Source organism: Ursus maritimus, unplaced genomic scaffold, assembly GCF_017311325.1.
Source record: "Ursus maritimus isolate PB19 unplaced genomic scaffold, ASM1731132v1 scaffold_14, whole genome shotgun sequence".
In the NCBI taxonomy this organism is placed as follows: domain Eukaryota; kingdom Metazoa; phylum Chordata; class Mammalia; order Carnivora; family Ursidae; genus Ursus; species Ursus maritimus.
The window spans coordinates 35,426,339-35,439,991 of record NW_024423786.1 but is presented as its reverse complement, the minus strand read 5'-3'; the positions used below and the strand labels follow the sequence as shown (position 1 = coordinate 35,439,991).

Sequence of the window (13,653 nt, the reverse complement as noted above, 5' to 3'; positions counted from 1 at the left end):
TCAGCAGTGGGGAACAGAACCTCCCCAATCTCTGCACAAGGGAGACAGCAGGAGGAGGGCGGGTTCATAACTCCTGGGCATGATCGCACCATCGTTCTCCACATTTCCCAGCGAAAAGCTAGGGCCCAGCTGCCCCATACACCCGGGCCTGTAGGTTCAGTTTGGAGTGGATGGAGTTAAAGGTTCATTCAGAGGCAGGGTCCTAACCCGCATTCCAGCTTCTGGCTCTGTAAGTACAGAAACCACTTGAGCAGCTGCAAATAGTATTAGCTCTAAGCTTGTTACGGATCTTGCAGACTCATTCATTGATTGCCTTCGATTTCCAGGACATCTTGGATGTAGAATTAAAGAGACTTTAGTTAAGCCAATTAACTTTTGTGGCGCCTGGGCAACTAATATCGTATGCTAGAGAAGGTCACTGATGTTACTCAAATAGCAGTTTTATTTGAGCTGGGATTAAGGAAATCGGGCAGAAGGTCTTAGAATTGTTTATAATGTGTTCCTTTCTGTGTTGCAATATCTTGGCCTTTAACATCTGAGCCTGACCGTAATTACACATGCAAGTGATTGGATCATATTACCCTTTCTGTAGATTGTGACTTGATTGTGCCAGCTTTAAATTATCCATCTTGCAGGTGGTTCCCAGCCAAGGTTTAGTCAAAGGTTTCATCTACCTACAGTTTATCAAGCTTTTAAATGGAAGTGTGGTGGTTGAGAGTATAGACTCCAAGGCCATGCTGCCTGGGTTCGAATCCTGGCTCTGTGACAGCAGCACAGACAGCTCGCAGATCCCGGATGATTGAAGCATCCGTTTCCACGGTGTTGCCTTGGAGCCTGGATATGGCTCCTCAGCCACCGGTTCTGTTTTCCCAGCTCTGGTACGTTGGGTTGGGCCATGTGGCTAGTAAGTGCCAGTGGAATATGAGCAGAGCCGCTGCATGTTGCTTCCAGGCTGAGGAGTGAGGAAGCAGGTGCCTCTTCTCACCCTCTCCCCCATCTGCTGGCTGAATGCAGAAGACTCCAAGGCCTGAGGGGAGAGAACAGACACACGATGGGAGGATCCTCGTCCCTGAATCGCTAAATGGAAGGCTGCAGATAAGGATGGGTGGTTACATCAGTGAGGAATAAATGTCTATTGTGTCAAACCACTGAGATTTGGGGATATTTTTATTATAGTAGCTACTGTCCCCATAATGAATACAACCACTTACTGGTAGTATAACCTTGGTAACTTGGCTAATCTCTCTGTGCTTCAGTTCCTAACCTGTAAAATGGGAGAAAACAGTATCTATCTGACCCAAAGTTAAGTGCTCAATAGTGCCGGTTGTTATTATTAAAAATAAATTATTGTTATTGTCATTGTTGCTATTCCCTCGGACCCTTAGGGAGAAGGAAGGATGAATTATTTTAAATCGGAACATCAGAAAAATGTGTTCGAAAAGAGTAGGCTGGGGAAAAGAACCTATTTCAAGTAGTCCAGGATTTATAAAGTAATGTCTTATTATTTGCAGTTTGGCTGTATTTAAATTTGCTGGCGTATATTAAGCACACTTGCAAATGCTACAATGTAATTGTTCCTCTCTAACACACGTGGACCTGTAGTCATTATTTTGGCTTTTAGTGTTGTGAGGATGTATGTACAGCATAAAAATGTGCATTTCAGAGCCTCATATCCCATGCAGTAATCCAGAAAATACCCAGGAATTGGATTTTTTTTTCTTTTTAGAAGCATTGAGATCATCTGAGTTTATCGAGTAGGCAGATGAATTTCCCTGTTTTAGAGCAGTATGCTATGCCACCATGCTAGGGCAAGGATGCTTGTATCAACAGCTGGTTTAGTAGCTTGCCTCTGACTGACCTCCCCTCATATACAACAGGAATTGAATGCAGCATTCACACTCAGTTTTACCTCCACAGAGCTAAATTTATCAGTAGCATTGGTCCAGTTGACTGTGTTGAACAGTAAAAGCTTATGAGACTTATCAAGGTTAAAAAAAAAAAAAGGAGTATAGACAGTAAAACAGGGAGAGGAGAGATATCCATCTTTTAATTCAGGACCTGACAGTCCAAAAGTGCTAGAAATCTGTCAGAGACCACCCACTGCAGAGCCAGCTCCTCTGAAGAATAGCGTCCCCAGAACCTGGTGATTTAGGAGGGCACTCCGGATAGTGAACTGGGAACAAGGACGCCAGGGACACGAGGGCCAGGGGACCCTGGTAATTCTTGTGGCAGTGCTCCTTTGAGGTGAGGACCAGAGGGCACCCGGAGAAGCCATTTAGACCAGACCACGACCTCCATCCCCCAGCTGGAAGTTCTTAGTAACATGCTGAGCAAACTCTGCTGCCTTCAGTGATGGTCCATATCCATGCTTTTCTCCCCGCAGAGCAAGAACTGCTTACAGGTGATCGTCCAGATCCTGCACGTGCTCTCCACGAGCCACAGCCCTGCAGAGGTTGGAGCCCAGCTGCTCCCTGGCTGCCCTCTGTTTGTTCTTTGGGTTGTCATATAGTGCCCTGTCTTCCCTCCTTCTGTCCTTGCTTGGAGGGTCTCTCCTGCAAATTGTGTCTTGTTCTGATGGCTTTGACGGAGAAAAACTTGCATTCTCTCAAGATTCCCCCCCCCCAACTAGATCTGGAAGAGCCCCGCATTAATCGTGGGTGATGTTTGGACCTTGGAGACACTCGATTGGAATTACCTGTGTGAAACAGAATTATTTGTACAAAATGGCACTTTTCATTTTCAAACAGAAAAATATTCTTCTGTGACCTAGAGTGCCATGCATTCAGTTAGGTTCGTTGTTATGGTTAAGAAGAAGCGTTCCTAACATCAGCTTAAAGGATTTGGAAATATATTTACTTGGAAACATAATTGCGTTGGAGTGTTGTATTTTGAAGTGACACTTCTGTATGCAATAATTGAGTCAAGAGGAATACTAAGTACATTTATGTCATAATAAGAAAATGACACTGCCTATAAGGAGAGAATCCAAAAATTGTAGATGATTAGTTTTTATTGCCACACCTTCAGTGCCATATCAAAAAACTGTCATTTCCACTATGTAAACAGAGACTTCTAGCGTCCGGTTCCTGCCAGCAGGGGGCCATTCCCCAAAGAGTTACTGTTGAAGACCCCTCAGTGCCTTGGGAATGCATCTGAAAAATACCACTGCCCAGAGTAGCATTGAAGTCTAGCTCATCGGTTAGACTGTGAACTTTGGTTCAGAGTATCTTCTTGTTGTTGAGGCAAGAGAATGACCATTCTCAGAAGTCGTAGAACAAATATCAGAATTTATTACCACCTCTACCAACACCAGCACCATTTTTGGAGCGCATTATCCCGTGTCCAGCATTCTGCTGGGTACTTTACACCCTTGACCCTCTTTGATCATCCTAAGCACACTAGGAGGTCTGGTGTCATCCCGTGTGCTGATGAAGGAAAGGAGGCTGATGTAGGCTGAGCAGCTCGTCACATAGCTACTGAGTGGTGACGCTTGAACTTCGTGTACCTGGCTGAGAAGTCCCTGGTCTTAGCACAATGCCAGATTGCCTAGCAAGTGGGCGGCATGTTGTTGATCTTCCTGCATCTTGAACCCCAGCCAGTGATTTTAAGCCAAGCAGGATGCTGCCACCAGGCTCCAAATCAATAGTATTCCAGCAAAATCCATGCAGATTCTTTCCCACCCATCCCATCAGGTCAGCCACCTTTGCTAGGAATAAGACAGAGGAGACAGAGCAGGGATTGTATCCCTTTCTCCCCGTTGGAGGGATATCTGATGAATTGATATATGTCTAAAATATGGCTTAATTGATATATGTCTCCCTTTCTTCCCCTTCTCCCCAACCTGCCCTTATTTCCACTGTCCCTCAAGCTTGGGTCACAGATGTCCTGCCTCTGTTTATCAGCCACCTTGTGGTGGTTCATGGCCGTCTCAGGACATTAATAGCACACTTCACAGACTTCATCTCCCAGGAGGCAGGGAGTTACACATGCTGTACGAGTCATCCCCTTTTCTATGACACTTAGCAAATTCATTGTTTTATATCTTTCCCTGGAGCCTTTTACCTCCCTGGTGACTGTGGTGTCCTTCCTATTCCTGGCCACGTTTTCATTGTTGATAGGACTGTGGGTTTGCCCATAACTCCTGGTCCTCATTCCTCCCTACTCAAGGAGAAATATATGTCTGTGCTTTATAGCCTGTTAGGCACTCCGTAGAAGGCACACAATGCCCTCCCACGTACGGCAGACGTGACCCGCCCGCACTGCACGCAGGTGTGGCCTCAGAAGGAGACTGGCACAGAATGGTGAGGTGGGATATCAGGGCTCAAGTTTAGATTGAGACGGTCCAGGCAGCTCTGTTCCAGCTTGCTTATTACTTATTTTTAATGAAATGGACCAAAAATTGGCTTTCTCATACCCCGAGGGAATATATGCTTTTGTCAGTAGTCCCTTATTCCCCCCACCCGCCTGGCACTCGGTAGGCTGTTTCTAACTATTTGTTGAATGAATGAAAATAGCAGTGAGTTCAGCTTAGGTTCCTTTTTTGGTGTGTGTTGGTGTGATCCTTATTTAACTGATCGGTGTAATGAATTCAGCTTCTGTACTGTGGCTCTTTGAGAGCTTGAAGGAATGAGAATAAGATTGAAAATTGAACCTTAAAGTAGGAACGGGAAATATCTTCAGCTCTTCTGCGAACAAGCCACCTTTCAGGGCGCTGGGCTTGGCCTGTCTCCAGGGTTTCCCAGGGACAGGGTTTATTGGGGGATCTGGGTCCGGGGATTTCAAGGGAAGTGCTGGAGGCTTCGGGGAGGGATAGAGAAGCAGCACTAGTTCTCACCATTTCTCTCAAGTCATGGGCTTTGAGGCAAGCTCCCCAGATTCTCACTTGGGGATGGGCAGGTCCCTGCTTTGCCATCTCCTCCCCTGGACCTTCTGTCCGTCTTCATCTAGTGGTTTAATGATGCTGAATCTAGAGATGTAATTTCAGGTTTTGCTGAGAAAATTTGGCCACGAGACCAGGTTCAGCTGCACCAGCTTTTTGGCTAAGGGTCACCCCTGCGTCCGTCTCCAGCAGGGGGCACTTGGTTCAGGGGGCACTTGGCTCTTCTACTCAGAACCTCTCTCCTGTGTTTGGCTTTTATCCCAATTAACTGTGACCATTCAGAAGTCTCCTGACCCAAGCCCTGCTCTTTGGGGTCTGTTCCAGGTGACTCACTACTAGATACTCAGTCATCACGTAGGAAAAAAATGACCCAAATGTATGAACAACATTAAGTGTTCTGACAGTGAGGTAGTGCTTTCCTCTTCCTGGTGTTTGTGTGAAATGATCTGGCAAAATGGATGCTGCAGAAATAATGCATTTCTGTGTCTCCCTTCTCAAATGATAAATGTTCTTGGCTCATCACAAGATTTCTTGCCAAATGCTGATTCTGCTAACAGAAGGAATGGAGGCTTCAGATGTTCTCTTGTGACAGAGGGAATAAAAAGTCCCAGGCTTGCCCTCCTTCTGTGTTATGAATGCAGAGAGGTGTTCTTGGGAAGGGCTGCACTCTGCCTCCACTTGAGTCTGGGCTGTGTCGCTCAGGGCTCAATCTGGCTACTGCCTGGAGCCCAGGGGGCGGCCCAGAGGCTGGGGGTGGCCACAGGAAGAGTATCGGTATCATCAGCCAACCTGTTGCAGTTTGTCGCTTACACGAAGAGCTTCAGTTCTGGAAGGCGTTAGTGTGACAATACGGCACTCACTGGAATCCTCCATAGAGAGGTGCTGTGAGGATTTGGAGTGGGCCTTATGTGCAGGCACTGCACTGGGGGCTTCCACAGATGTCCTCCCCCACCCCCACGCCCCAGGCCCTGGAAGAGGGGCCTCATGACCCCTGATGCTCTGACTTAGGACATCGAGGCCCAGGAGGCTCAGCGATTTCCTTTAAATGACATGGCCAGCCAGCCAGCCCAGACTGCTGCTGCATCCAGCCGTCAGCCCTCTTGATGTCTTCCAGGGAGTCCACCTCCCACTCCTCTGAGTCTTGTGGCCTCTCCACTGTGCTGTCTCCTGACCACTTGGGTCCCTCAGCTCCTTTTCTCTGTCCAGTTTTATTTCCCTCCTACCCTTTCTGCACACTGAGGTTTTTTAAAAGTGCACATGGGATTCCTGAGTCCCTCCCACCCTTGAACCTTTCCCTGGCTCTGGCTATGGCCTGTCTCCATAACCCACCCATCTCCACACCCCACCCACTTACCCAAATCAGGGTAAGGTCCAAAATCTTAATCCTAGCCCACTCCCTTGATGGCCTGGCCCTGCTTACTTCTTTGGCCTCAACTCTCAGCAGAGTCCCCACCTTGGCCATCCATGCACCAGTGAAGTGGAACAGGGGGTATTTCCTCGAGCCCCAGACAGCGTCTTGTCCCTGGACCTCTGTCCCTGCTTTTCCCTCTGCCTGGCATGCTTCCCACCTGTTTTGTCTCCCACCTTCCCAGCCTTGTCATCCATCAAGGGTCCAGCAAGCAGGGAGTCACTGCCTTGACCACCCCATCAGGGTACTTACCCTGATGTATCATCTTAGCCTTTTTACTCATCAGAACACTCCTGACCAATAGACTGCCAGCTTTCTTCCACTCTGCTCTCCCCATCATTGTGCTTGTGCCTAGTACCATGTCTGGCATAGCGGAGACACAGAATAGAAGTGACATGTTGCAGAGACAGGATTCAAATCCGGCCTGGCCTGACTCCTTAATGAGGTGGCATGGTATCTCTCCTATGTTTGTCTTTTCCTCTGCCTTCCTTTGTGTGTTTACAGGGACCTGCTGATACTGTCCTAACTCCTTTTCCTGGTTGAAGGGCTGCTGCTTTTGTTATGAAGCAGATATAATTGCTAGAGCAGTCCTTGAAGCTATAGGAAATAAAGTGCCACTGCCTACACAGCTGTGTGGGGAGGCAAAACCTGGAGGAAAAGGAGTGTGGGGTGATTTGCCTCCAGGTCTTTCTTGGTCCCTTGGAGAACAAAAGACGTTTTGTAGCCCAGACACAGCCAGGGAGTAATTTATAATTAAGGCTCCAGGAACTCCTTTCAGAGTGGGCTTGCTCTTCTCTCTCCAGATATTTTTATTCTCAAGAGCTCTGTCTGCTCCTCTGAGGCCAGGCTCCAGGCTCATGCCCTCAGTGGCCCTCGGAGGGACAGAGTCCCCTGCTGTGATGTCCGGTGTGCTCTGACTATGTGAACAGCTGCAGCCCTCCTCGAACAGGTCATGTCTCTGGTTTTTGGTATTTGACTCTCTTGGCGAGTCCAAGCCACCGTTGGCGACAAGAGCAAGGAGACAGGGGTCCATTAAGGCAGTGAAATGGCCCCTCTGAAACAAGTTTGCAAATATTTGGACTGTTGGTCCTTTACCCCCTACCCCCGAGTTCAAAAGACCTAGCGATTAGAAGTTAGACCTTAATAGGTTTAAAACTCATTCTGACCATTTGACTTCCACCTACCAACTAACGCCTCTCTGGGCCTCAGTTCCCCATCTGCAATTTGGGGATAATACCTACCTCTCGGGGTGGCTGTGAGGATTACACAAATTAATATGGAAAAGCTTCCGGCACCGTGCTGAGCCCGTGATACACGGAGGACTCATTTTACTGACTTTCTTAGGCTCCGCTAATGAAGACATGCTGCTTAATTACACAGATTCTAATTGGGACCACATTTCCCTAAAGAAATCTGTTTACTAGGTGCCCATACGCTGTTCTCACATAACTGCAACTTTTATATTTTCTAATTTCCAAAATAGTATGTTCATTGTAAAAATTAGGAAATACAGGTAAGCAAGAAAAGAAAGAGGAAAAATCCTTGGTGATCGTACAGCCAGCTGTGAACGTTTGGCATATATCCTTCTAGCAGGGTGTTCGTGTGTATGGGTGTATACGGCAGATTAGTAATTTAAAACAAAAAGTTACCGATTACTATCTGTAACATATCGGAACATACTGTGTGTGCACGTTTGCTACATTCTTTCACACAATTTGGGACGGCTTTGTGGAATTCTCTTGTACCGTTGTAGCTTCCTTTATCTGGGTGCTGGAGGTGAAATTGTTGGTTTTGTACAGTTGGCACATTTTTAAAGGTTTTGGATGTATATGCCCATCCCAAGACACCAAAGGCTTGCAGTTGGCTAATGGCTATCACTGTGTTACTCTCTCTGTTCTTCAAAATCCTTTGATTCCAGCAAAGTGTAACATTTCCTGGTAAGAGTAAGGCATTAAGCTGTTTGACCCAATTCCAATAGGCGTTAACACATCTTGAGAAGCAGGATGTCTTTTTGCTTATGGGATAACTTCCCTAGGGTGGGGAGAAAGTAGTACAGGCTTGGCTCATTGGCAAGGAAGACCCATCGTCACGTATCCTGAGGGGAGGGGACTTAGGCTGTCAGAGGGATAGAACCAGTGAATGGTTACGTTTGTCCCAGATCTGGAGTCCTTAGCTTGGCAAGGGGCTTTGGACTGAGATTGGTTAGTTAGGTCACCAGGCACAAGGAGGCCTGGGAGACTAGCCCTCCATAAAGTCACTGGCTCCTTTTCCCAGAGCAGAGTCAGAGGAAGAGAGGATGCAGGATGATCTCACTGAAAACTTGGGGGGGATGGTTGTAGTTAAATAAATGGATTCCTTTCTAGAGATCTCTTGGGGAGAAAAACACATGCCAGAACGAATATGACCAGAATAATGGGGCCCTATCTAAAAACCAGAAGATTCAGGTAAAGGCTAATTGTGAAATGCATTTTATTTTTCTTTATCTTACGCCTCTAGATCACCTTTCATTATAGAATTACTTAAGACAGAGATTTATTATATTGACTCTGTAAATATTAGACTGGCAACTTTGTTTTGTTTTACTCACTTCTTGAACTTCATAGTTTTGGTAGCGAATCAGCTTTGGGTATAGGCTGGCCTCAGCTGCTGGCTTTTGGAACACATCTGGCAGCAGCAGAGAACCCCCAGGATTTTTGGCTCCAAAGGCATTGGCTTGCATTTGAACTTAGGGAACATTTCCAGTGATTGTCCTTGAAGTTTTATTCATACACCAGAGGACGCTGTTAGCTTGAGCCACGGTTGGTCTCACTGGAGCCCCACATCGCGGGTCAATCCAGTCAACCTCTCCAGGGGTAGAGAGGTCACCATTATAGAACCCAGAGCAATGTAGCTGTATCCCTGCTTGCCTCCTCCTTATACTGTAACATCGAAATTGTTTTGCAACAAGCTTCGTTCAGAGAAGTCCTGTGAGTGTCTGCTGTGGGCTGGTGGGTGAGCACAAGGACCTGTCCTTGCCCCCCAGGCCACACAAGCCACATGGCCAGGAAAGATGAGCACAGAGTGTCCTGGAGCTCAAAGAAAGGGTATAGCCTCATTGTCTTAGAGAACGAGTACAGCCTTGTCGAGGAGGAGAGGAGACCTAGAAGGAGAAATTGTTCTCCGGGTGAGATGTAAGAGAGAGATTCTCAAGGCAAACACTTCGGATTTATATGGATGTTTTCGGGGAGCAAGGAGAAGAGTGTCACTCACAACCCGTAGTCCATTACAGGACAATGTGGAGCAGCTCAGCGCATCTCACAAACAACGTAGCAGATGTCTATCTTGGTCTGGACCCAAGCAGTCTAGAATAGCATTTTGTATTTTTCCTTAGGCTCACCTTAATTCTCAGAAAACCAAGCCCTTAGGGCTGACGTTTCAGTCAGAGGCCCTGATGCCGAGTCTGGGGGTCCCTTCCTGTCCTTCTCTCTTTGTCTCTGTCAGTATCTAATGCTGGGCTCTGAGAACTCTAGTCAGATGCCCTCAGACTGTAGGGATTTCATTTTAGTCTCTTATGTTCATTTCCATAGGGCCATTCCCCCCTGTCCTCAAACTCTACTCTTCTCTTTTCAAGACACCTAATATTATTGCCTCAACAGACTTGGAAATCTGAGCTAGGAAGGGAAGTGCTTTGTGTCACACACACGTGCATGCGTGCACACGCACACACACCCACACACACCCTTCCTTTGGGCAAGGAAAAACAGCCTCCTCTCAGTTTACATCCTTTAAAGTAAAGAAGGGGAAGTGGGGAGAAAATACACATTTTTGTAAAAATTGTATTTCCATTAAAAAGCCATTACATTTTCCACTTTAAAAATGACTCTCAAGGTCTTTAGAGCCAAGATAAGATGTGGAGCCCTTGTTTTTTCTAAGTAGGAGGCTGGGGTGAGGGGTCAGTAAGTGGTTCTGGTTCTCCTAACAAAGGTAAATATAAAACCCCCAATAGCTTTAGTTCCCCAGCCTTTTATTACCTACAATAATGTAAGGGATTTCTGTTGACATTGGAAGTATTTCAAACTCGGGGCGCCTGGGTGGCTCAGTCGTTAAGTGTCTGCCTTCGGCTCAGGGCGTGATCCCAGGGTGCCGGGATCGAGCCCCGCATCGGGCTCCCTACTCCACTGGGAGGCTGCTTCTTCCTCTCCCACTTCCCTTGCTTGTGTTCCCTCTCTTGCTGGCTGTCTCTCTCTCTGTCAAATAAATAAAATCTTAAAAAAAAAAAGTATTTCAAACTCCATTTGGGAGGTATTTACTAATAAACAATATTTTTTTTTGCAACGGGAACAAAATTAAATCTTTAGTTAAACCAAAGTTTTGGGTCTCAGGACCCCTTTACACTCTTATAAAATACTGAGGATCCCTAAGAGCTTCTGCTCATGTGGGTCCCATCTATTGATATTTGCCATATTAGAAATTAAAACCGAGACATTTAAAAATTAATTCAAGCGGAAAAACATATGTTATCATAAATAGGTATTTTATGAAAAATAACTGTGTTCTCCAAAACAGACAAAAAAAAAGAGGAGTGGCACTTTTTTTTTTCTTTTGCAAATCTTTTTAATGGTTAAAGAGAAGACAGGTGGATCCTCATATCTGCTTCTGTGTTCAGTCTGTTGTGATTTTTTGAAATCTATGAAGAAATTCTGGCTTCATATAGATATGCTGTTGGGGAAAAGGAGGACTTGATGGGCCCCTGAAAGGGTCTCAGGGAACCCTCAGGGTTCTTGGCCATTTTGAGAACTGCTGGTGAAATAGATTATCTGTCACTAGGGTGTGATAGGTTTTAAATGAAAAATTATCTTTGAGAATTTGAGCAAATCAGTCTCTTATGAACAGATGAACTCATTATGAGATATATAAAGTATTTGTTTTTATGGCTTTTGTACTTACTCTTACATTCTCTTTTCTGTGAGTTCTTGAGGGTACGTAGGAGGTCCTCAATGAACATTAGTGGATTGAATTGAAATGCTAAAATCCATAGCAAGGACTCTCTCACTATAAAATGTTTATGAGATGCTCTGCCATGTGACTTTCTTCAATTCCCATTCCAGTTTAGGAGTTGGCAAACTTTTTCTATAAAAAAGAGTAAATATTTTAGTCTTTGTGGGTGATCTGGTCTCTATTGTGACTACTAAACTTGATTGAATATAAAAACAAATGGGTCTGGTTTTGTGCCAATAAAACTTTATTTATAAAAATAGGTGATGGATTGGATTTGACCCAAGGATTATAGATTGCCTACTCCTGCTATAATTATACATTACAGTCATAGCCTTGAAACTATTTTTCCCTGTCTCCAGTCTTTGGCCGTGAAAAAGTTAAGTTAGTGATGTTCAAGAAAACACACACACACACACACACACACACACACGAGTTAAATTTCTTCATTTTTATTTAATGACGCATTTGGAATAGTCAGTGTCTAGTGGCGTTGGCTGTTGGACAGCTCATGAATCTGGGAAAGTCCTCCAAAAGAACGGCTGAGTGTGGTCAAGTTGGAAGTGTTAGAGTGTTGATTTCGAGCACTGAAGAGGATGGATGATAAAGTGCTTGATTGCTTTAAGGTTTTGTTTTTTTTTTTTTTTCCTTTCCTGGGTGCTCGTTAAGTTCCTAAGAGAGCCAGAGCCAATTTTCACATTTCTCCTTAGCTGGTTTGATAATTTTGAGATACAGTCCAATATCTTCAAATCCAAGAGGCAGTCCTATTTAGTCCTTGTAAGTAGATGTGCTCCGAAGTCATGGGTATGGTGTTTTATGCCTTTCTTGTTGCCTTCCCTTCTTACAGAAATACAAAGAGTATGAGAAAGACGTTGCCATAGAAGAAATTGATGGCCTCCAACTGGTGAAAAAGCTGGCAAAGAACATGGAAGAGATGTTTCACAAAAAGTCTGAAGCCATGCGGGTAAGTGCCTCTGGTTTCTGCTCTATGCTGCCCAAAGACACAGAGGCACCTTCGGGGGACTGACACTGGTGACTCCAGCTCTCCAAGATCACAGTTGACTCAGCTGTTCTGTAAACACTTTATTTTCTTTACTTAACCAGCAAGACCAGTTAGTAGGGGCGCGATTGCCCTTTCTGGAGAGGGTGCAGGTGCCAATTTTGGTCTTATAATTTTGTGCCTTCCGTGGAAGTGCTACCAAGTGTACAGCCTCGGGGGATGGCTTATGACTGTGTGATATGTTCACTTGTTGCCAAAAGTCATTCAAAAGTACATTGTGGTTCAACTAAGCAACTATAAAAAATTTAAGCCATGTTTGCCAAAATGTGGAGTTGAAAATTCAATGGAGTGGATGAGTCCAGATGAAGTTGGAGGTTCTCCTTACCTCTGTTGGAATATTATTATAATTATAATGAATGTCTTGACCAGTAAGAGCTCCCTGAAATTTCATATTGTCAGCAGGATAAATGCAAATGTATCATTTTGGATTTCCAAGATGGCTTCCAACTCTGTTCCTTCTTGCCCACTAAACAGTGCATCTTACGTTCTTGCTTTAGAACATGTGAATGTTGAAAAAAAAAAAAAAAGAACATGTGAATGTTGTAACATCCCAAACTTGTGCCACATTGGCACAAGGTATGGGAAAGAACTGCAGTCTGAAGAGCTTTTTATTTCTAGCCCATGGTTTGCTTACCTTTTGGTTTTAATAATTATCACCTTGCCATAAATGACCACTTCCTGCTTTAGCTTCTCTCACAATTAATTGGCCCAACAAAATTTCCACATGTTATTCCTGCTTTGGGCCCAACAATTCCACACATTTGCTTGTCTCTAAAACATCTTTGTGCTATTTTGATTCAGGAGAGGAGGGTTGTAGTTGAGTAGGTAAGAGTGAATTCGGCCTGGGTTTTCAGTGCCTGCTTTGCTCACTTACTGAGCTTTGACCTTCAGTAAAACTGCCCTGTGAGCCTCAGTTTCCTCATCTGTAAATGGCAAAAACAGGCCATGTGAAGATCAAACAAAGTTATGATTTTGAGCTACTTAGTACAGACCCCGGCACGTAAGCAGGGCTCAGTGAATGGCAGCTTCATACTGCTGCTGTGATTATTAATCAAGTAAGTTGAGACCTCTTGGTGGGAACTCTGAAGTGTCTTAGAAGAAAAAAAAAGCCACAAACTTTTATTTCCTATAGAAATACTGCTCTGGGGCGCCTGGGTGGCACAGCGGTTGGGCGTCTGCCTTCGGCTCAGGGCGTGATCCCGGCGTTCTGGGATCGAGCCCCACATCAGGCTCCTCTGCTATGAGCCTGCTTCTTCCTCTCCCACTCCCCCTGCTTGTGTTCCCTCTCTCGCTGGCTGTCTCTATCTCTGTCAAATAAATAAATAAAATCTT

The 13,653-nt window shown here is 45.2% G+C and overlaps 1 protein-coding gene across 1 annotated transcript in view; it reads left to right on the top strand.

Annotated features, from left to right (window-relative positions):
• CACNA2D3 (calcium voltage-gated channel auxiliary subunit alpha2delta 3) overlaps window positions 1–13,653 on the top strand; it is an 834,639-nt gene that overhangs the window by 156,746 nt on the left and 664,240 nt on the right. The window contains exon 3 of the mRNA XM_040628675.1: window positions 12,109–12,225. Coding sequence (XP_040484609.1) covers window positions 12,109–12,225 — 117 coding nt within the window. The remainder of the gene's footprint in view (window positions 1–12,108; window positions 12,226–13,653) is intronic.